Source organism: Saccoglossus kowalevskii, chromosome 9, assembly GCF_978046115.1.
Source record: "Saccoglossus kowalevskii chromosome 9, keSacKowa6.1, whole genome shotgun sequence".
NCBI lineage: Eukaryota > Metazoa > Hemichordata > Enteropneusta > Harrimaniidae > Saccoglossus > Saccoglossus kowalevskii.
In genome coordinates this window covers 31,489,382-31,514,616 of record NC_140649.1, presented here as the reverse complement: position 1 = coordinate 31,514,616, position 25,235 = coordinate 31,489,382, and the positions used below count along the sequence as shown (strand labels likewise).

The window sequence follows — 25,235 nt, the reverse complement described above, 5'->3', positions numbered from 1 at the left end:
TGCTTGTTCCCTCATTTTTTTATCTAGGGAAAAGAAGAAAATTTAACCCCCCCTTTCACGGGCTTTTCCGATGAATTTCAGCCCCTACCTAGGGAACTTTTCAGTCTAGAACTCCTTTTAAACCCCCCTTTTTTGTATATCTCGTGAAGTGTTTTGAAATACACCCCCTATTTTGAGAATCTCGGGAAAACAAGCAAAAAATACCCCCTTTTCTACGATTTTCTCGGAAAAATGTTCCCGAGACAGATCGTCAAAAAGTACCCCCTTTCCCGAGAAAATGGGAATGCGCATGCGGCCCCCTATGGATCCTGAGTGGGGGGCCGGGATGTCGACATTTTAGCTGGCACACCGTTCATGACAGTCAATGACATTTCCGTACGCCCAGCTATGCAGCAAATAACTATCAAAGGCACACATGTTGTTAGGTATGGAATCGAAGACGACACACTCCATTCACAAAAAGTACGTTGCATATAGGCATTTGTATTGCGTTCCCCTCCGACCTCATCTGTTATTTGGCCTGGCGAATTTTTAAAAATTAAACTACCACCTAATATTGAAGAAGATGGAACTTTTGCTATTGAGTCGCGTCACGATTCACCCAGCATGCGTAACCTCAAACCATCACATAGATGGCCTCAGCCAGATATCATCGAATCAGTCGCAGGCAAAATTCGCATTTGTAAAAGTCAATGTCACCAAGTGATAACGCACAATGAACACTTTTGCCAATGATGACCTATACTGTGGAGGAAACACCCCACTTGAACTACTCCAAAACTGGAAAAACGTTCTACAAGCATTAAGTAAGTGTAACATTCACTTGTCAGCTAGCAAAACAACAATCTGCCCAAAGTCCACAACGATTTTGGGTTGGATTTGGCAAGTGGGTCAACGTTCAGCGAGTCCTCATCCCATTGCAACTCTTTCATCATGTCCACCTCCTGACACTGTCTGTGCACTACGCTCATTCATCGGCGCCTATAAAGTATTAAGACGTATCATCAAGGGTTATGCAGCTATAATCGCTCTATTTGAGTCAGCACTTGCAGGCCTGTCATCACCTGATAAAATTCAGTGGTCAGATTACTTACTACATAGCTTTAAAACAGCACAAACTTCACTTGTACAGAACAAGTCTATTGTTCTTCCTCGTCCCTCAGATCACCTATGGATCGTAACCGATGGCTCTGTCACCAAGCATTGCATCGGCGCAACCTTCTACATTACCCGCAATGCCAAAACTTCACTAGCAGGATTCTTCAGTGCCAAACTACGCAAACACCAAGTTACATAGCTACCATGTGAAATCGAAGCACTATGTATTGCGGCATCAGTTAAGCACTTCAGTCCGCTTGTTATCCAATCAGAGCACCAAACCTACGTTCTCACTGATAGCAAACCATGTGTACAGGCAGTTGACAGGCATGGGGAATTCTCACCAAGTCCACGTGTCATTTCCTTTCTTTCTACTGTCAGTAGGTACCAAGTTGCATTACGCCACATTGCAGGTTCAGCCAATGTGCCATCCGATTTTATGAATCGCAATCCACCAGAGTGTGATGAACCAAATTGCCAAATTTGTCAATTCATCCAGCGCACTGAGGACGCGGTTGTAAGGGGATCCACTATTACAGACATCATTAATGGCAAACTACGCCTCTCGTTTACCACAAGATCAGCGTGGCTAAAGTACACAATCACAGTGTCCAGATTAACGACGTGTGCATGCTCACCTAAAACAAGGAACAAGACCATCAAGGAAACTCACCTCAATTCGGGATGTGAAACGGTATCTTGCTATCACTACTATCGCAAGAGATGTTCTCCTTGTAGTTAAACACAACGAGCCCTTCCAAGTGTCATCTGATCTAATCATCATCCCATGCGCTGTTCTTAACGCTCATTGCACAACAACACGAGTCATGCACTATTAATCATCCATACAGTCAAAAGTCTAAGACCAAAAATCGCGACATTGCAGTCAGCAACATCAAGATCGGTGACTTAGTCTACAAGTCCCAAGCTCGCAATAGATTCCTCGTTGTCGGTATTAATGTGGAGTGGTGCTTCATTAGAAAATTCACTGGCTCACAGCTACGCGCTACTTCATACAAGGTCAAATGCAATGAATGTTATAAAGTACCTGACCAGTACTTTGACAACACTACTTACAACAAAACACCTGTTCAAGACAACAGTGATACAGAAGCTGATTATCACAAGTATCCAGCTTTCCTTCCAGTCCGATTACACCTGAGACACCAATCGAAATATGTCTCCCCACAGTCGATGACAATTCTTATCTTGTAGACAATGTAGTCAGTAGTGAGACAAAGAAAAACACTGAGAATATTGAATCTTGCCTAGTCCCCCTACAATATCTAGACCCCAACGACATCGTAAACCTCCTCTCGAAGACTATGTAACATAAACAATGTGATTTGTATGACATTTATTGGATCATTTTGCTTGTTATGCCACTGTCACTTGAGCAATGAATTTTCGAGTTGTTCGTGTTTTCTCGTTTTCGTTTATGTTGATTTTCTTCGAAAAAGAAAGAAAGAGGTCACGCCATTTACTAAGTATCATAATAATTCAGGTAAAACTTGGGTAATTATCAATGACTTACTTGGTTCCACTGAAAACTTAAAACAAACTTTACCCAATGAACTAAAAATTAATGATAATAACATCGATAAAATACTATCCAATCCCACTGACATTGCAGAAGCCTTCAACAACTACTTTGTTAATATTGGACATGGCCTCAAATATTACCAATCCCCCAAACAATTTTGAATCACTACCTTAATTACCCCAGTGTAAACCACTTTGTTTTATTTTTAATTTATCATTTTTACAGGCACATTTTCCAAATGCATTAAACATGGCAAAGGTAACGCCCATCTACAAAAAAGGCCCAAACAATATCCCCGGAAACTATAGGCCAGTCTCAGTGTTATCCCCTTATTACCAAGATTCTAGAAAAAATAGTTAACAAACTACTACTGCATTATTTGGAGAAAGAGAAAATTCTTTACAAGCATCAATACAGGTTTCGTAATAAATTCAGCACTAAGCTTTCCTTAATAAATTTAATAAACACACTACTCCTTCAAACTGACGATGGCAAGCCAACTATTGGAATATTTACCGATTTTACAAAAGGTTTCGATACTATTAATCATACAATTGAAAAAATGGGTCATTATGGTATACGCGGGCTTCTAAATAAGTGGTTTAAAAGTTATCTAGAAGATAGATCACAATTCATTTTTTCAAATGGTGTTTCATCTGGGCAACTTTCTATATCATGTGGTGTACAACAAAGTTCAGTACTTGGCCCTACCTTATTTTTTTGTACATTAATGATTTTCCAAACTCTACCAATTTTTTCAACTTTACACTTTTTGCTGATGACTCCAATTTGTTTCTTTTTCACCAGTGACAGATATTGATTTGTGTATTATTAACAAACATTTCAACACACTGGTGTGATGCAAATAAGTTGACCATCAATTGTTCAAAAACAAATGATATGATCATCAGTGGTAGGCGTATGTGTGTGACAGTAAGAAGTGCCCTGTCCATAAAAAAAACAACGTAGTATATGAGACTGAATCAGCAACTTTGGATGTGGAAATTGATAAATACCTGACCTGGGATAACCACATTTCAAAAATCAATAAAATTGTTAGGAAAAAGACGGGTATCCTGTTAAAATTAAGACATTATGTCCCATGTCATATTCTCCTTTTGTTATACAAAACGTTGATTCAGCCTCATATCACCTATGGATTAGAAGTTTGGGGTAGTACATACCCGTCACATCTTAAAGTTATACATACCACACACAAAATGATAGCCAGAATTATAACGTTTTCCGACTTTACTGCCGCATGCTCTACCATTTTTTAATAGTCTCCAAATTCGCGATGTTTTTAAACTTTATAAGTCATTACTTTTAAGTTTTATGTATGATATAATTCCTGAGAATCTCCCACAATCAATGTCAACATAAAATTTGCAGCATATACATCATAAATATTGAACACGACAAAGATTTTGAGATGATTTACTTGTACCTAGAATGAACACTGTAGCGGGGAAATTTACAATATCTTATTTAGAAACCAAACTTTGGGACAACATATCAAGATCTAAACAAAATACTATACGGGAAATTTAATGTCAGAGTATTTGGAATAGAATTAAAATTTATTATAAATGTATGTGTATATATAATATTATTTTATTATTATATTTGTGTATTTAAAATATTTTGATGTGTAACTACCTACTCTCAGATTTAAACGTAAGTCATTAAATTCATGTCATGTCAGGGATCTGACTTGATTAGCTTTTAAGCTATTTCAGATTTCATTTTAACTACACTGCATGTACAATTTTGTGTATTGTATGAAATATTTTCTAGGTCAATACAGTGAACAGGTATACATTTATTTCCATCCAAGAATGTTTTGAAAACACCATATGATGTGGCCGTTTCATTTAATGAGCTGTGCGGAATGTTTGATCACATTTGTTGGCAGTCCTGGTATCTCATCTAAACCAATAGTTTTCATGTTTCGAATGTACCTCGTATATTCCACATAGAACGACCAATTCGAAGTCCTTGAGCTGATGAATAGAGGCACACCTGAAAATCACAAATATTGATTATTAATATCTTTATATTACTGTTCAACACTAAGCTTACACACAAGTAGGCTCAAATACTGCTAAAAATTGACATGTATTATAACATCAACTTTTTAAGACATCAAGAAATAAACTACTAGAGATCATCATGTGTGTCTTGTGGAATGCAAAGTCTTGTATGATTTGTTGGCGTATTATATTTATATTGAGAGCATATCATAACAAAATGCAGTTCATCTTCTATTTCATTCTGTGTACATTGCTAAATTGTGATTACTAGTTCAAAATGTTATCATTGAAATTATTTACAAGTATTTTTAAAAATAATAAGAATCTTGAATTTTCCAAACGTTCTCGCTTTAGTTTTTTTTGTTATATTTTGTTTCCAAACAAATTTAGTATTTTGGTAACTTTCCTAATTTGCCTTTATTTTGTGTTAAGAAATCATTTTGTTGTGTTAGTGAAACATCCGTGTTATTTCTTGTATATAATTGAGAAAAACTATTGTAAAATTGAATGTATTTTGTTCAACCAATGCCTGTAATGCATGCATGTAATTCACTGATACATGTCCAGTATTTTATTAAATGTATCTTCACATCTACAAAAAGTGATAACTCTCCTACTTTGTCTTTGCATGCAATATTTGCCAAAAACTTGTTTGTAAAATTGAAATTGTACTTCTCCTGTTATCGTTCTGTCCATTTGTTGTAATCTTGAATTCCATGGCCCCAGACCCATACAATAATATTGGTTAAATACACCTTTTAAAAAGATGGAGGAAAGTTCTACAATTGTTTCTGATGGTAGGAACTGTTTTATTGCATACTCGGGTTGCTTTATCTGCTAAATTTGGTTTAGCGTCAGTGTAGCAGCCATGTGACTATTTTTTCATATTTTTTCTGGTTTTCAGTGTTCCTTGTTTGAAAATAAAAAATTTCCTTTTTGTCAGGTTTACATGGAGTTTTCATATATGACAAATAAACCTATGAACTATTCAGTGAATTATGTTTTGCTTGCTTTTTGTGTCAGATATTAACACCAGATCATCCGCATAGAGCAATGAACATATTTTACAGTTATTCAATGTAACTGGGTCTTATTGTTCATTTTCTGGAGCGGTGTTTAAGTCGTTCCCATATAAATTAAATAGCATTGGTCTAATAACACAACCCTGTTCCTATCTCCCTTGGTATTAGTCATATGGATGTAAGTTTATTCCCGAAACTAATGCAGGATTTTGTATTGAGATGCATATTTGAATGATGTTACAGATTTTACCATTTAGACCCTTTTTAATAATTTCTAGAAAGGTAATATGGCCACTGGAAACACCAATCAAACGGCTCTACGATACAGGGAACCAATCAGTTTACTTATAGGAACAGACTGTCAGTACTTGCGTTCTAAACCAAGCGTTAATATGTCATTTATGACGTTTACTCATGAACACTCAAATCAAAACTCCCAAATACAAGTACCTTGTAGTATTTTGTGAGAGTGTGTTAGAAGTTTAGTAGAAAAATACTATGTTCACCGTATATACTTCTTACTTGTACGTCAACAATTCTCTACGAGAATACCTGATGAGATTGCAACATTTGCTGCTACAAAAATGAGAAGTGCACTAATTAATGTCAACTTCCACAATAAAGTTGGCGATGCAGTTGGAACACAGGGAGCCCAGGAACTATAATCAACTGTAATACGCAGTCTCTATGAGCGGGGGGGGGGGTATCGGCTGGTATCTAGTGTAAGAAATAGACAAGGGATGAAGGCTCCAGCCAGCTCACATTTTTTAAACTCGAAAAAACAGACGAAAAGAATGAAAAATAAAATATAAAAAAAATACCAGGTTGAAGAATATTAGTTGCTTCTTCAAATTTCGCCAAAGCCCTACCTACATTTTACCGATATATGCAGAATAAATCAAGAAAACTACACAAATTTACTCCATTTAGGAATTCCTAACGGTTTGCCCGAACGCACGGCACAGTTGGAGGCGTGGCCTGTTCAGCATTTGTCAACAACCAATCACAAGATGGTTACGAACCACATCGAGGTCACGACTCGGTTAGCCTTGCTCAACTGGTTCGTAACCATCTTGTGACTTGGCTTCTGTGACACCTCCACAATAATTAGAGGATCTAGAACTAGTAAACAAAAACAGGACAACTGAACAAATTAATGAATAATCTAATATTAATAGTGGTGAAGAAAAATGGTGTTTCACAGAAATACATACGTTCAGAAATCTCCTGTTCTATAAGCGATAATGCATAATAATTATGGGAATATTTCTTGATTTCCGGGACACTTTCAAGCAAGTCTTCCATGGTAAAGATTCGAAGCGATGTTTTCTTAAAATGTGCGACAATGGACTGTAAAAAAACAATACACCATATATTGTTTATAGAGAGTATTGTATATGTACACGGCCAACAAATTGTATTTCTAAAAGCGTGAGAAATTTACTCTACATGTGCTAGTCACCGTGTATGAACTAAGTACGAACTAACAAAATGTCGGATTTGATGGTGTGACCGGACAGAACGCAAAACGAACCCATGTACGATCTATTTTTATGAGTATTAGTTATAGTAGTTTTACATACTCAAGTTTATTCCTGTTCAATATGTGTCCTATGTCATGTATACAACGCGAATTTCAAGCTGCGAGACTTTGGTGATTTAAAAAGCAGCATTTCACACTAAATCTTCATTTTAATTTATAATTGCGGATATTCTTTTATGAAACTTATTTGTAGATTTCTACATGCCATAATTCATTATACTCACCTGTTCGTAGTTTGGTTTTGCGATGTAAAGACAGTTAAGATGAGTATTTGTAGTAATATTAAACACTCCAGTAACTACCAAAGACACAATACTCTTTACCATGCTAGGCAAGTGCAACTTCTGTTTTCGACTGCATATGTCAAACAACCCACACCTTAAATGCAAGATATTTATCAACATGATGCCAAGTTGAAATTAGCATGTAAGTCAGCACAAGTTTCTGCACTTGTAGTACTACTACTAGTGATTATGAATATAACTGAGATCATCTCTTGCATGTCATTTAAAGTCACAATAACTGGGCATGTTTCACCATAATTGAAGCATAATTAACAATTAATGAAAAGAAGATGAATTTAAAGTGCACTACTGCACGTGTCACTGATCCTAGACGCAATGCGTCATGGGAATTGACCAATGACTGACATATAATCTTTTAAGCACGTTTAACCATGTTTTTCTTGTGACTGTGATTAAATGATGTTTTTATTTAGCTGTACAAAATGAAACGTTTCGATATCAGCACAGGTATTATTGGAGGTTAATAATTGGATGAGATTCCTTTTCACCTGTTTTTATGTTTGGAGGCAAATGTTTTCAGTTAATACACCTAAAGTTCTCGCTCTTTTGTGATGAAACGTTTCTGTGATGTTAAAGGATTCGAGTAGTCGATTGTCAATATAAAATAATACTATTACAAATTTAATTTATTTTTAAAGATAAATAACTACACAAACATCGCTTTCACCCATCTATGTCATTTTTATGTCACAGACTGGGGGCGCGATATATAGGTACATCATTGTATACATATGATGTGTAGTTGTGAGAAGTCCCTAAGTTGATAGCTATTTTGACGTGTGATGTAGTGAGTCCCTTACAGTCATTATTCAATGTCATAAACGACTGTATTTGTTCGATACGACTGTATTCATGTATTCGTATGTTGTACAACGATACTGATACTAGCACTGTACACATTACACAAATCTTACTCGTAGTATTTTTTAAGACAGTGGTGCGAATTTATAAAATTGTGTACGTGCTGTTTGTAGCACCCGTCCATTGATCAAACAATTCATGGACATTCCATTGCAAAACACTATACTTCCAGAGTCAATGCGAAGCTACTTACAAGATTGTTACTGATTGGTTACCTAACATCAACAGTTAGACCAATAAGAACGCAGCTTGTTTGTTGATGTTTTTTGACGTATCCAATTCTACCTTGTACACATGCTGCAACTCAACTGCGGTCTCAATATATTCAATGGTTCGAATACATCTAATAAGATGTAACATTAAACAAATATGCAGAAATATGCCGTGTGTTATGAAACAGCGCTTTCAATGTTTGTCTTAATTTCCCAAACACCTGTTTGAGTAATAGCTAGACGTAATTTGGGTTTAATTAGCTGTAGTGATGCATCACGGGTAAACGAAATGTACGCACGTAGCCAACATGTTTTTCATATTGAACGTAACTTACTTTTCTCCGGTTTTATTCCTCCAATGCATCACTGCAAATTTCCCATTGCATGTGCGACTTATTGCCATCTCTGCGATGTCCCGGATGTACTTCGCTCTGATGAGGTAGCGATCAAGTGCGTCATTAACTTCAGTCTTTTCTTTTTCACGAATGTCAATTTCATAAGGGACAACACGGATGCAAGATCGTGATTTCGAGATCGATTTTAAATCAATATTTTGTATATCGATCGATTTTTTGGGTATGGATATGTTCAGTAGTCTGTTGTAGACAGGTAAGTTATCTGGATACAAAAGCGAAATCCGATGAACGTGTTTTGAAATAGACAACATATTATGGTTCGGATGCTTCTTCATGGAGAGGCATGGAGAATTATAAATCATGTGAGGTATAAGTGATGTGAGAACAATTTTGAGCTATTTTGTTATTATATATTATTTTATAGTAAGACCAGCACAATAATATCGATTGTTTGACGTTGTCTTATTTCATGTTAATGAATCGTTATTGATGACAGAAACTTACCATCAAGATATCTAATTAATGGATATTTCTTCACGACGTCAAAGTCAAGGTATTTCTTATTCTCATTATGTGGCATTCTAATGACGTCAGGGTATACGCTACCTCTGCATAGACGTTCTACTTCTTTTGGAGATATCACTGGTATAATTTGCCGTAGACGTTCCAGATCGTAGGTTTTTTCAAATTTCATTCGAGAGGATTTATATTTTTTTGATTGTGTTTTGTGGTCTTGAACAGATATCGCCACAGTACCCATACCATAATATATAGCGAGTGCAACAGTCCATCTAATCTTTTTGTATGCAGTACTCGGACCCGATCCTAGCTTATAAATTGGAATGATATACGTCGTATTATGCAATAGGCTGGAGTTGTTAATATTCGTCCAATTAGACTTTCCAAACTGCATTCGTGAAATAGGTTCATGAATACTGTGGTCTACATCGGACTCTCTGATCTTAGTTCCGTTGGCAGTTTCCTAAGGCAAAATTCACAATAATATTAGACGTTGGTGGCGTTGCGTATTCCATGATAGTACAATTGTTTATGTCATACAAGTTGGCGTAGTGGCTTAGAATTTAAAATTTATATACAGTAGACAGGCTTTTTCACTCGTAGATCGTGATAACTTCAGAATTTATTACACCCAAATATTCCGATTGTAAAAATAATACATTATTGTCCTGTAATCACATCTTACCAACAGTATATGGATTGATATAATTGTATGTTGCTTCAGTACGTTGTTATAACATAATATGAGGTTATTACGAAGATATCTCAAAGTATGCACGAAGACACTACAGCGGAAGTATCGACCGACGCGCAGAGGGGGTCGACTGGATGCGACGGTGTTCTGTCTGAGTGCTTACTTTTCGGTATCCTTGTAATAACCTTATTATTATTATACATCTTTTCTTTTCTTTCCAAGGATACATCATGAGAACAGAATCAGCGAACTTCTTTGTGTGGAGTCCGGTAAAACCCTGGTGGCAGCCATGTTTTTTTTTAATTATTATTAGAGGACGCTTACGTGTGCAATTATTCCATTTTTGGAATTCGCAATGCCTAATATGATAGGTTGAAAATACACCGTAAATTTACGGCACGCTGTAAAAAAACATTTTTCGGTTCTGGAATCGATTTTTAAAACCCAATTTCGTTTCTGAGTTGTGTTTTTATTTTAAAAAACAATTTTTTAAATTCATTTTTATTTTCGAAATCCATTTTCGTTTTTAAAATCCGTTTTCATGTTTAAAACCCATTTTCGTTTTCAAATTTCATTTTCATTTTCAAAATCCATTTTCATTTTTAAAATTAATTTGAATTTTTAAAATCCATTTTTGTTTTAAAAATCCATTTTCGTTTTTGCTGACCTTTGTATTATAGGTATATACTAGTATGTATTTTTCACTTTAAAGCAAATTTGCCATCAGAATTTACATAAAATTCACTGTTGTTTCCCGCCTATCGCATTGACTTTAACATAATAATTGTTTTTAATGAGATTCTCATTTTGACTCGATATTCGATTTGTGTTTTCAATCTCATTTCAACTTTCAATTTTAAAATCCATTTTCATTTTTACTTTTTGACCTGTGACCTCGGCCTCTGATCCCATTGTAACTCTGATTCTGGCATTTTTTTTTTATTTCCAGTAGTGACGTTTCTATGGTAAGGCTTCTTTACGTAAGTTCTTATTCAGACTATAACCTATTTGGCCGTGGTTCCATGGCGTTGTTGGATCCATAGAGGGTTCCTTGTGGGGTTCCTTGGCTTCATCTGTCGGCTTACGCTGGGCGTCGAATGCCTGTACATACACCGATGGCGCTGGCTTGTATACCGACAGTACCCTATCCGGCACGATAACACAGCAGAACCACAGCTATAACTTGTTCTAATCTGATTATCAACCTTACAGCTGATAAAATGAGAGCTCCAAGGTTGATTAGAATAAGTTATAGCCGTGGTTTTGCTGCGTTTTGGTATTGTCGGTAAACAGGCAGCGTCGTCGGTGGACAAGCCTGGCCACAAATACATTTGACGCCAAAGCGTAGGCCGACCGATGAAGCCAAGGACCCTTTATGGACAAAAATCGCCGCGGAACCACGGCTAAATAAGTTATAGCCTGAAGAATAACTTATATAAGAAGCCTTACCATGGAAACATCAGGTCAAGTTGAAATGATTTACAAAACACAAATCGAATAGCCAATCGAAATGAGAATCTTAGTAAAAACAATTAAAATCAAAGATAGCTTACAGATTATGTGGAGAGAGTATTGGAGACACATTTGAGTGTAAAACTAATTATAATAATGAGATCTGGGCAAAGTAACAGACCATCTATGTACCAAGTTTTATTGAAATGTGATTAGAACCAAAAAATTATGAATTATTATGCAAATTAGGTAATTAATATGTACTGATATTACCCTAAAACTATCAGGCCTGTGCAGTGTCCTATGATATCTATGCACGAAGTTTCATTGAAATGTGATGATTAGTACTTGAGGTATCAGTGGAAAAAAACGTTAATCGTTATGCGAATTAGGTAATTAATATGCACGGATTTTTACCGAAAATCTGCGCATAAGTTCAGAGCATCTATGTACCAAGTTTCAACAAAATCCTATGAGTGGTTGTTTAGATAACAGTGAAACAGTCATGGAACAGCTAAAAATGAGCTAATTATCATGTAAATTAGATAATTTATATGCACGGATTTTTACCGAAAACTTATCAAATCTGTGCATAAGTTCAGAGCATCTATGTACCAAGTTTCATCAAAATCCAATGTGTGTTTTTTTTAGATATCAATGGAACAGTCATAAACAGCTAAACATTAGCAAAATCATGCAAATTAGGTAATTAATATGCATGGATTTTTACCAAAACCTAATCAAATCTGCGCATTGACCCAGAGCATATATGCACCAAGTTTCATCAAAAACCGATGTATGGTTCTCGAGATAATAGTGGAACAGACGGACACACATACACAAACATATGCATACATACATACACACATACAGACAAAAAACTGCAAAGACTCCCATTGTGTGCTTTGCACACGGAAGTCAAACAGTTGAAGTTAATGTGATAGACGGAAAACAACAGTAATTTTTATGTAAATTCTGATGTTTGCTTCAACGTGAAAAATACGTATATACCTATACTTCAAATGTCAATAAAAACGTGAAAATTGATTTTAAAAATAAAAACGGATTAGTAAAAACGAAAACGGATTTAAAAAAAGAAAATGGATTTTAAAAATGAAAATTGATTTTAGAAACGATAAACGCATTTTGAAATCAAAAATGGATTTTAAAAATAAAATCAGATTTTAAAAGCGAAAAGCCATTTTAAAAATGAAAACGAATATAAAAAAAATAGATTTTAAAATTGAAAATTGATTTTGAAAACGAAGATTGATATTTAAAACGGAAACGAATTTTTAAAAACAATAAAGGATTTTAAAAATGAATTTTGAAAACGAAAATAGATTCGAACAATTGTTTTTTTTAAATGAAAACAGATATCAGAAACGAAAGTGGGTTTTAATAATTGATTTCATAACCGGAAATGGTTATTAAAAAGGAGTTATAGGGTTTTACATGATGCAATATATTGCGTCATTGACGCATAATTATGACTGTATGACCCCCATGAAAATCAGCAGTGCGTCCTGGGGGACGCAGGAATTTTGGCTTCAAGTCGTGAGTAATCCACCCCTCCATTTGATCTGCAGTAGTTGCTAAATGGGCTCTGTAATACGAGAACCTCCCTCGATTTCAAATAGAACGCTCAAAATCGTCATTCGTATGTGCGTCGCCATTTACACCAATCACAAAAAATGTACTACGTAGACGCTTTGTGTTTATAGCCCGTCTGATAGTTCTCCCGTTGAAGCTTCACTAGCTACGTCCAGTGAAAAGCCCCACGCCACTATGTGTGTTTATTGTATTTACAATCATGTTAACGCCCTCTTGTGTTCGCTTTACATTTTGCTACGCATGCTCTGTTCTCTCGTTGTGTCTTCCCCGCCATGTTGGTTCTGTTTTCCCGTTGAGAAATAAACGGAGTTACTCGCTCGTTAGCGCTCCAACTGAAGTGTCTGGTTGTAGTCCAAGCTCTGTATACAACAGGTCTGTGTCCATACTGGCGTGGTGGCAGCGTCCTTCGGATCTCACGTCATTGAAAGGTAATACGGACATCGTTAACTCACAAGTCTGCTTAGCCCTGAGTACAGTCCTGTAGGTTGGCCTCCTTCCGCTGATCATTCGGCCCCCACAGTCCTGAGAAGTCGCATAGACTGGGGATTCGACACCCGCCTACAAATTTATGGCGGAGAACCGTTCTGCAGTTTACATGATTGTAACCAGCTAAAACATCTATCGATCAAATCCAGCGATCACAAATACCCTTTTTGTGGCCGAAAAACGAACCTACAGCACTGGAACATTGGCAAAAACTAGTTTTACGCAACGAAACAACGTTTTGTTTATAAATACGTCAAGAACAAGATGGCGGCGTATACTTTCGGTTGACGTTGGAAAATGTCGATTTGATCGACTAGAGTGGGAAATCTTATGTAATTTCACTTCCAGTTAAGGCATTCAGAATAGTTAGACGTGACGACCTGCTTATTTTTTAACTGCAAAGCTGAATGCCTCTTAAATCGCCCAATACATTCCTTCACAATAGTGTCGAATCCCTGCTCTATGCGACTTCTCAGGACTGTGGGGGCCGAATGATCAGCGGAAGGAGGCCAACCTACAGGACTGTACTCAGGGCTAAAGTCTGCTATACACGTACGGACTTTACACACGCATATTGTGTACAGCCAGTCAGTCAATATATCGACTGGATAATACCGACGTTGATTTCGCTAAGCAATACTAATCATTATGGCCAACCAACAATGGGCGCCCAAGCAGTGGTGTCTGTCAAAATCAGAAACAATTACTTTGTTTGAAAGCTGGCGTCAGAACCTGGTCTACACACTCTCATTAGACTCAAATTTTGCACAGTTCCTCGGTGAGGGCGTACAGTGGACAAAGCAAACCAAGGCTACACCGCTGAGAGGTTTCACAGATGATGGAGAAGACATCCAGGCCGGCAGACGACAAACTGCCCAGCAGAAGGTCAGTGCCCTAGAACTAATGTTGGGGCAAATAGCCAACTTCTGTCCAATCATATCTCGCAACATGATAGTCAAAAATTCGACATCCATGAGCAATATTTGGCAGGTAATCTGTCTCCATTTTGGGTTCCAGTCCACTGGTGCACACCTGCTAGATTTTTGTAATATACACTTTGAACCAGATGAACGCCCAGAAGATCTCTTCCAACGCTTAACAGCATTTGTTGATGATAACCTGTTACGCAGCGACAATGGTATTTCACACCACGGTGAAACAATAACTGACGATGAGGAAATTTCCCTTTCACTTGAGAACTACATTGTACTCACTTGGTTACAACTAATTCATAGTGACCTCCCCAAACTGGTTAAACAGCGGTATGGGACTGAGCTGCGGACACGGACTCTAGCTTCTATAAAGCCCGAGATCTCGCAAGCATTGAGCTCACTTTTAGATGAAATCCACATGACTGAGGACGCCACTGTCATGCTCTCTGCTTCTTCAAGGCCTCAGAGGGGACGCATCACACCAAAACCAGTGAGATATCAAAAGGCTCGGCCCAGGGAACGCAAAAGCCGCTCATGCCCATTATGTAAGCAGGCCAGCCGTCCAGACAACCATTTCCTCAGCGAGTGTGACTTCCTGCCGGACCAAGATCGTAAATTCATGACCAAGGCCAGACAGATTGTTAATATACTCGATGACGTTCCCCAGGACACTCAACAGGGCGATGATGATCTCAGTGACTCTGACACTGCGGACGTCCCTACTGCCCTTAGAATACAGGTTCGTCAGTCACCATATATTGATACATTTTATGGCCACCAGGTTACACGTCTTACCATCGACAGTGGTGCCACTGGCAATATGATTCTACTGGCCACCGCAAAACGTCTCGGCGTCCCAATAAAGTCTAGTTCTCAATCAGCACGTCAAGCAGATGGTTCATCTCCCCTAAAAGTTGTGGGTGAGACCAAATTCGCAGTGAGTCGCGATGATACGAATTTCAAGTTTGAAGGCCTCGTTGTCGAGAATCTCGATGTTGAAATACTCGCAGGTACCCCTTTCATGGAGGCCAATGATATAAGTGTTCGTCCAGCCAAGCACCAAGTCACTGTGGGAGACAACACTACATATACATACGGTTCATCCCCAAAGGGCAGTCATCGCATTCGCCGGACACTCATACTACGCGCACCACCAAAGTCAACAACAATTTGGCCCGGTGATTTCATTGAACTTGACTTGCCTACAGAAATCAAAGACTCAAGCGAGGCATTTGCACTTGAACCACGAGTAGAATCTCGCTCGCTCTCAGTCATATCATCTGACAAGCCATGGCCTGCTCCAAACATTTATTGAACCATATCGGGTAAAATTCGGATTCCGAACCAGACCAACACACCCCAAAATTGGAAACGCAATGAACATTTTTGCCAAATATGTCCTGTCTTCGTACCACCGACAAACAAAGACAGCATAGACACTACACTTCATGTAACATCACCACACAAATCAGTTCTTCCAGAAAAGAGCTACTCAGATTCGGTTAAAATTGACCCCGACCAACTCCTCTCTTCGTCTCACCGAGCAAAGTTCGCAACATTACACCATGAATATAATGATGTCTTCAACACTGCAATCAAGGGTTATAACGGTGCTTCTGGCCCATTTCAAGCAGTCGTCAACATGGGTCCTGTTCAACCACCGCAGCGCAAGGGCCGTGTTCCCCAATACTCCCGTGACAAGTTGGCTGAGTTACAACAAAAGTTTGACGAACTTGAAGAGCTCGGTGTTTTTGCTCGCCCGGAGAACGTACATGTCAATGTAGAATATGTGAACCCCTCATTCTTAGTCAAAAAACCAAACGGTGAATTCCGTCTTGTCACCGCTTTTGCAGACGTTGGCCGCTACAGTAAGCCACAACCCGCCCTCATGCCAGACATCGACAGCACACTACGCCAAATTGCACAATGGAAGTATATCATCACCACCGATCTCACTAAGGCCTTCTACCAGATTCCCCTGTCACACGAGTCACAAAAATACTGTGGCGTTGTAACCCCATTCAAAGGTGTCCGCGTTCACGTGCGTTCAGCCATGGGAATACCAGGCTCTGAGACAGCGTTGGAGGAGTTAATGTGTCGCGTACTTGGTGACATGCTTGAGGATGGTAGCATTGCCAAACTCGCAGATGATCTGTACTGCGGTGCAAATACAATCGAGGACCTTCTTGTAAACTGGAGACGTCTCCTGTGTAAGTTAGCAGCCAATGACTTAAGACTGTCACCATCGAAAACTGTCATCTGCCCGGCAACAGTCACAATTCTCGGTTGGGTATGGAATGAGGGAACCATCCGCGCAAGCCAACACCGTATCTCTACATTGTCGTCATGTTCTCCACCGGAAAAGATACGCAACCTACGATCATTTATAGGCGCATATAAGGTCCTAGCTAGAGTGCTACCAGGCTGTGCTTCTCTTGTTGCTCCACTAGAAGATGCGACTATTGGACAACAATCCCAAGATAAAATTCAATGGTTGGATGAGCTTCGCGATTCCTTTCGTGTTGCTCAGGCAGCATTATCATCAAATCACACGATCACTCTCCCCAGACGCACAGATCAGATATGGATCGTCACTGATGCAGCCATTAAAAAACACAGTGTTGGGTCCACCATGTATGTCTCGCGTGGTGACAAGCTCCACCTCGCAGGTTTCTTCAGTGCCAAGCTTCGAGGCCGTCAGGCAACATGGCTTCCATGTGAAATTGAGGCCCTTTCTATTGTCATCGCAACAAGGCACTTTGGGCCATACATCATTCAGTCCCACCATAAACCGTATATTCTTACCGACAGTAAGCCATGTGTGCAAGCGTACGAAAAACTTTGTCGGGGTGAGTTCTCAGCAAGCCCACGCATAACAACATTCCTCTCTTCTGTTAGTCGTTACCAGGCCAACGTGCGCCACCTGGCGGGCAAGGACAATATTCCATCAGACTTTGCCAGCCGCAATGCCGCAGAGTGTACCACTCCTACCTGTCAGATTTGTTCGTTTGTAGAACGTGTGGAAGACTCGGTTGTCATGAACACATCCGTTGAAGACATATCATCAGGAAATAAACGCCTACCATTCACCAATAGGGCAGCGTGGCAAACTATCCAGTTGGAATGCGCTGATTTAAGACGCACACATTCTCATCTCACCCAGGGGACTCGTCCATCTAAAAAGCTAACTAACATCAAAGACGTCAAACGCTACCTCAACATCGTCACTATTGCCAAAGATGGTCTACTTGTAGTCAAGCGTACTGATCCATTCGCTCCACCTCGCGAGTGCATTGTTGTACCTCGACAGGTGTTAGATGGCCTCCTGACAGCAATTCATATTCGTCTCAGTCACCCGTCTTGTTACCAAATGAAGCAGGTCCTCCATCGTTATTTTTTCGCACTGGACATGGACAAGGCAATCCAACACGTATCCACCTCTTGTCACCAGTGTGCCTCACTTAACAAAGTACCTCACACAATTGTTAAGCAATCAACTTCAGATCCACCAGAATCTGTGGGCAGTTTATATGCAGCAGATGTAATTAAACGTGAAAGACAATTAGTCCTAGTCATCAGAGAATGCGTCACGTCATACACCACAGCGTGCCTCATAGAAGACGAACGCAGTGAAACATTGCGCAACGCCTTACTGCGACTTTGCATTGACCTGAGCCCCCTTGATGGTCCACCCGCAGTTATACGAACAGACCCAGCTCCAGGTTTTGTAGCCCTATCAAAAGACAGCCTTCTTCGAAAATACCGTCTGAATATTGAGGTCGGCCGCATCAAGAATCGCAACAAAAACCCTGTCGCAGATAGAGCAATACAGGAAGTTGAGGATGAGATTCTCCGCCAGGATCCACTGTGCGCAACTATTACGCCACTCTCCCTCTCCATAGCAATCGCTCATGTTAACTCTGGCATACGTTCAAGTGGCTTATCGGCACGTGAAATGTGGACCCAAAGAGACCAATTTACCAATTACCAGCTTCCTATTAGCGACCGTAAACTTATTTTAGACCAACACACGAAACGTTTGGCTAACCATAAAGCTAGCGAGAAGTCAAAAGCTCCTACAGTAAAAACCACCAGTGCACCCAAACTTGAAGTTGGGGACCTCGTCTATCTGCACTGTGACCGCAATAAGTCTAGTGCCCGTGATCGCTACTTAGTGACTGGTATCGATGGCCAATGGCGCAACATCCGCAAGTTCCGCGGTAGTCAACTCAGGCAAACGTCATACCATGTCAAAGAGTCGGAATGTTATATCGTACCTTCTCCGAAAGACACCGATCAAAACCCTATGTCATATCATCTGGACGAAGACGACACTCCACTATCTCCAACACATCCACCAATACCACCAAGTATACCTTCCGATCTAACACCGGCAACAGGTTGCACTGACACTCCCTTAGAAACTGAGTCGCAAAGTATTGGCTCAATAAACCCAATATTGTTGACTCCTGGAGACCAGACACCAACATCCCTGGCTGATGATAATCCAAAAGTCATGCAGCCCGTTCAACATAGACGATCAAGCCGTAACCGCCGGCTTCCGGAACATCTAAAAGACTATGTCATGGACTTTTAAGTCTGTATTCAGTTTAGATTATTTTTTGTGTCTTTCCAACAACAATTTTGAATTATCATGTTGCCTGTCATTTTTCCTCATGCGTTTTCTTTAGTCTTTTCGAAAATGATGTAAGTTAAAGACAATAAGTGGTTACGCCACTATGTGTGTTTATTGTATTTACAATCATGTTAACGCCCTCTTGTGTTCGCTTTACATTTTGCTTCGCATGCTCTGTTCTCTCGTTGTGTCTTCCCCGCCATGTTGGTTCTGTTTTCCCGTTGAGAAATAAACGGAGTTACTCGCTCGTTAGCGCTCCAACTGAAGTGTCTGGTTGTAGTCCAAGCTCTGTATACAACAGGTCTGTGTCCATACTGGCGCCACGTTTTACTAAAGAAGGATCGTTCTTTCAACAATGGGTGGCTAAATCGTTTTAAATGGCCTCGTTACGTATCAGACCGAAACGTTATGGAATGTGAAATTTTTGTGAGAGCGAAAGCCAAAAACCCTTTCACTGACGGGTGTTCAAATTTTCGAAACTCAACTCTCATCTGGCATCAAGACTCTAGAAGTCACATCAGTGTCCGTGTGTTGATCATTAAAGTGCCTGTGAAATGGCTGCTATTTTCATGCCTAAAATTATCCATTGATACATAAATATTATTAATTTTTATGTTTCTAAGCATAAATAATTTTTTTAAGTGAAAAAATGTGTTTTTAACTCAGTCTACGGAAACTTTATTTTTGTGTATTTTAAAACGACGTCAGAAGGGGAAGTCGCTGGGCAGCTTGCATTGCCGATACGTGTAAATAGGGCAAATTTCTTGTGCTGTTTTCTCGTCTTTGACTAAATTGCCACTTATGTACTTGTTCGTCGAGGAAGAATGGACCATAATGAACATATAGTATCAAGTTTGTTGCATGGGGTTGAGTCAGATGCGAAATATGTCCGGTCTGGTGTCGCTAGTCACCGTGGTCGTCACCGGAGCACGTTTGTATACTGTCGCTGGACTCCGGCATTGGACAAAATCGAATTTGACGGCTGAATCGTCTTGTTATTTAGCAGGTTACTAGACACTATTGATTTATAAAATAGAGAAATAATTTTAAAAAAACGACAAAACACAGTTACTGAATAAATGACTGCCGCGTTGTAATGGGTGAACGCGTCGGTCATGAGGGGGACAAGTGCGTGAATGGCAGCGTTTAATTGGATAACAAAAATTATTGAGAGCGACTCACATACTGAGAAATTTAGAGCGGATTTAGCGTGATTTTCATGATTATGACATCATATTAAAAAAATACATTGACAGCTCAAGCCCGGATTCTTATTCCGTAAATTATTACGCCGATCAAGCTGCAAGTAAAGGCAACAAAGGTGTGAATTCGACATTCAACACCAATAACCGAACAATTCAGACACTTTTAGCCTGCGAAAATGAAAACAGCCTGAGGGCTGCGTAATTTCCTGTTTTTCCGACGCTTCGTTTTTGTGTCATTATCAAAATTATTGCTACCTTTTTACATAACACGGGTGGTCTCTATAAAGCGATAATCAGGATCGCAAAAAAATCAAATCATTTGAAACACATACTCGACGTCTCTCTTCCTTCTGAAATCCGTCTCAGTGATCATGGGCTGGTCCGTAATCTATTTTTTCGAAAACGTTTTGTATTGTCGGCGTTTCTCGTTAAAACCTAGTTGTTTTGTCATGGACAAGAACAGTTTTTCAAAAAAAGAAAAGAATCTGAGGTGAAGTGGACACTGCATATGACGCTGTTACGAGGAAATCCACCCCAACCTTTTCTCGTTATTTTCACGGCTTTCGTCCACCGATTTCGCACCTTCGGATCGATTGGAAACGTGGAAATACTTATACTATGACTATACGCATTACTGCAACCGCCCACACCACAACGTTTAACCATCATAAAAGTTTGTTGTGAAAACAACTTCTAAAAATTCACTCTCTCAAAAATAAAATAAAATAGACAAAAGAAACGCCGATTAAAAAATGTATATCGTTTAAAAGTACAGTTGTACGTTGAATGACACAGTGATATAAAAGTACGGCCCAGGGGTATGGCGTCCTCTCATATTTTTGCATTTGGTGGCGCACTTTCGGCGAGAGTCGGAAATCCGGAAACAGTCGACCGTTTCAGGATAGGTGGGCATGGCTACAGCACGGGAAATATCTCAAATTTACTTGGATACGAGTAATCATTTTCAGCAAAAAAATCAATAATTGCCCACTTCAGTGGGGCACAGATCTAAAATGGGAAGCGTGTGGGTGGGCATTGCACAGGCACTTTAAGTCAGACTTTACGGCCGCTCGTCAGGTAGCAAACGAGAGGGAATATCAAGGTACAAGTGACAATCTGAAATCATACGCAGCTCAGCTGCGAACTGTTTATGTTATGGCTAAACGGGATCTCCCTTGCAAATAAAAGAAATGAGCTTTTTTCTTCCTGTAGACACAGAGCCAAATCGTTGCTATGCAACAACTAGTTTTAATATTGTAAACACACTCCATTGTTATGCAAATCTGTAGCGCTTATAACGTAGTCTGTTTCGGTGGTTTATTTAATAGTCTTAACTATATATATATATATATATATATATATATATATATATATATATATATATATATATATATATATATATATATATATATATATATATATATATATATATATATATATACTATTACACATTGAAAATACCCTTGTTGGCACTATCTTCTGATTGGGTGTGCCACCTTCCATAAAACTTCCATATAGCACTTTTCATTGGGTGAAACAGTTTCTCATTCTTTACTTGCCTAATTTTGAACAGAATATAAAATACGTTACCAAAGAAGATTCCATTGTAGTATTTACCTCAATTGCAGTCGAATATGAATTTAATTCCTTATTATCCCATTCTGTTGTTCTTGTCGCCAAATTTTTCGATACATGCTGTCCTAACGACGTGTTTACCGGATCACGTTGAATCCATGGTTTCATACATTCGATCGGTGAGATATTTGGATATGGCAATCCGCTGATCATCAATGTCCATATAAACGCGATCGCCGTAATTGCTACTGAAAACGCAGAGATAGCGAGTAACAGTTTACGTTGAGTGTACCTGCCAAGCAACAGACACAGAGAAATCATGTTTATATAGATACACAGATAATAGTTGTCGCATGACCAGATAATATCCCGAAAGACCGTATATCAAATCTAACGGCTGTTCACGATGATGTCATTGCATGTTGTGTGGAAATGATTATTTCTTGCACATGGGTATATCGTAAGACGACGAACTAAATTAATCGACAAATGGTCGCCGAGGTCTCGTTGAGAGCAAGATAGTCACGTGGTTTGTTTGAGCCCCCTCCTCAAATTGTATTTCATTCTCTACCATTTCATCCATTGTTCATCTTATTTATTTAACCATGGTATTTGTGATAGTGGGAATGACGTCAGTAGAGAATGGAACACTGGCTGGCAACAATCAGTCACGTGACTTTCGCACTCAACGAGATTTTGCTGTCGTTTGCGAATAAGGTCTACTAACGCGTCACTCGAGTTCTGTCTTTATTTTTGAATACCAACAAATATAAAAACATTGCCATAGTTACATGCAACAGGTCGCTAACTAAACTAAAATTTCAGAAAAAATGCAAATGAAGATTAAAAATTAAAGATTTGTTGCACTTACTTTGACATGATGTAAAGAGGGGTGAAAAATTGCGTTGTGTATAATATTACAGAATTGATTCAAGGCGGGGACGGAACTACTGGGTGGAAATCAACAACGCCTGTTAAAGAAAATTGTGATATGCATTATTTAATGCGCGAAATACTGGTCTCATATAAACAAAGATGTCGACTTCGAATGTTGCGCAGACCAACGTGTACAAACTTAGAAGTTACCAAGCTTTAATTAGGTATTTTTTGGTGATTGTATGGTGTCGAAGGAATCGCCAGCGTAATTAGTGCAAGTGCATATACGCCCGGGTCACAACTCGTACTCGTGATTCCATTAGAAAAGTGCCTTGGATTGCGGGAAAAACAATGTTTATCAACAAAACTGTCGCAAAAGCGCGGCACGACGACCACCGCCTTTTATAATGAGGAGTTTAACATAATGTTGAGAAGAAATACCTACGCATAATAATTTTGCAATAAGATACATACTGGTATATATTTTCGATTTTCGTCGTTATTTTAATTATCACTATTGTTGTTTTGGAAAGACTACATCCCCGGCTCAAAACATTTTATACACGTGAAATTTCTCAATGTGGAAAAATCTAACTACTTCTCAACTGTGCGCTCACATTCGTAGATACACACACTGCTACGAGTTGTCCTGGTGTCGCATGTGTTGTTGTTTATTAGTGGGAATGTTTTGATTCTGATTATATTGTTGTGTGTACGTGATTTGACAGTTTCATATTATTCTGTGTCTAATTCGTATGCTACTATGGCTACGTGGCGACAAGCCAGTCTGAAATAATTATTGCCATTTTATCTTTGAGACCATGTTCCAAACTGATTGATAAAAAGTTTCGCTTTACTGGTGTGTCAAAGACAGTTCAACCACAGGGAGCCCAGGTACTGAGATCAACTGTACGCAGTCTCTATATTAGTTGCTCTTTCAAATTTCGCCAAAGACTTTCTTTTATTTTACTGATATCACTATGAAAAATCAAGAAAACTACAAAAATTGACTCCATTCACGAACAATTAACGGTTACACAGAAAGCACAGTTGGAGGCGTGGCCTGTTCAGAATTTGTCAAGAACCAATCACAAGACTGGTTGAGTATGCAAATGGAAGTTAATGAGAAGCCTCATTTTAAAATACATACAAATATAATTGGCGTAGATCGAGTTTGAAACCCATTTTTTCACTTTAAAAAATTATTTTGTACCTAATAATATAATAAATAATAATATTGATGTAGCAATAAATGATTTTGGGTTAGAAAATAGCAGGCATTTCACAACTCAGCATTGTGGAGTATATTATTACTAGTATAAAGGTCAACAAACTGTACTTCGGAGTAAATATTTACCTTTTTTATTATTTCGTTAATTTGCCGTTTCGCTTTCCAGCATTTACAGAAAATGTAGCGTTGGATGCTCTGATTTCCAGACGTCCACTCTGAAAAGATATTTTCAGTGCTCTGATCACAAAAATGCAAGCGAGCGACAAAAAAAATATATATCGGCAATGCGTAGTATATACTGGCTTGCCATATCCACTCGAAAATATTCATCGTTATTACAATTATTACAACTGCAGGGAATAAACTCGCTGGGGAAATTGTTATCTCGTGAATACGCTACATACACTCCTCAACGAAATACAGGATATCATGGGTACTGTAATTCGTAAAAATATCAAAGATTAGTTGCATAGTAGTGAGTTTGTCAGCGTGTTGGTGGACGAAAGTACGGACATATCAGTAACCACAAAAATGGTTGTATTCGTGAGACTTATGGATTCGGACTTTCTGCCAAGCGCGTTAACTTATTTGGGAAATATTTCGGTAAAGGATGGGAAGGGATTGGTAATCGCTGAAACACTGAAACAGATGTTACTAGATCAGAAAAATACAAAAGCAAGACAGCTTGTTGGTTTCGGCAGAGATGGGGCCAATGTCATGCGTGGACGGCGTAACGGAGTTTTAGCTAGACTGCGATGTGGTGTGGATTATGTATCGCACCGACTCGCCACTCCGTACAAGTCAGACAGCGAACTCAGTAGACATATGAAAAAATACCAACAACTTTGAAGCTTTGAAAAAATTCAAGGATATACAAAAGGTATTGGATGACCCGAATTTGAAATATGAAGAAGTCTACGAAGTGAGATGGTTTTCCTTCTTTAGTGTATTAGTAACAATTTATAAACCGTATTAATATCACGACAAAATCCGAGAGCAAAAAGATTAATGAACAAAATGACCGACTTTCAGTTGGTTACAA

The 25,235-nt window shown here is 38.7% G+C and overlaps 2 protein-coding genes and 1 long non-coding RNA gene across 4 annotated transcripts in view; 2 read left to right on the top strand and 1 right to left on the bottom strand.

Annotated features, from left to right (window-relative positions):
* The window catches only part of LOC102802515 (uncharacterized), a 494,330-nt gene that overhangs the window by 106,153 nt on the left and 362,942 nt on the right, over positions 1-25,235 (top strand). The window lies entirely within an intron of this gene.
* LOC144356744 (uncharacterized) lies at positions 4,446-24,409 on the bottom strand. The gene is made up of 8 exons (XM_085503817.1): positions 24,320-24,409; positions 22,958-23,057; positions 22,129-22,378; positions 9,478-9,955; positions 8,953-9,235; positions 7,464-7,617; positions 6,911-7,046; positions 4,446-4,663 (listed from the first exon to the last, which is right to left on the bottom strand). Exons 2-8 carry the CDS (start codon positions 22,963-22,965, stop codon positions 4,512-4,514), a joined length of 1,461 nt encoding a protein of 486 aa, XP_085359943.1. The 5' UTR covers positions 22,966-23,057; positions 24,320-24,409; the 3' UTR covers positions 4,446-4,511.
* Positions 15,491-19,267, top strand: LOC146739151 (uncharacterized). Its single transcript, XM_085503533.1, is given in 1 exon segment — positions 15,491-19,267. A coding segment is annotated over 1 exon segment (3,777 nt).

Bases quoted from the DNA above. Each gene is read 5' to 3' on its own strand.
- LOC144356744 (XM_085503817.1), bottom strand. The intron at 9,956-22,128 runs GTAAATACTACA...ATTTTGCCTTAG, and splicing joins CATATTCGACTGCAATTGAG to GAAACTGCCAACGGAACTAA. The intron at 7,618-8,952 runs GTAAGTTACGTT...CTTGCATTTAAG, and splicing joins AGGAATAAAACCGGAGAAAA to GTGTGGGTTGTTTGACATAT.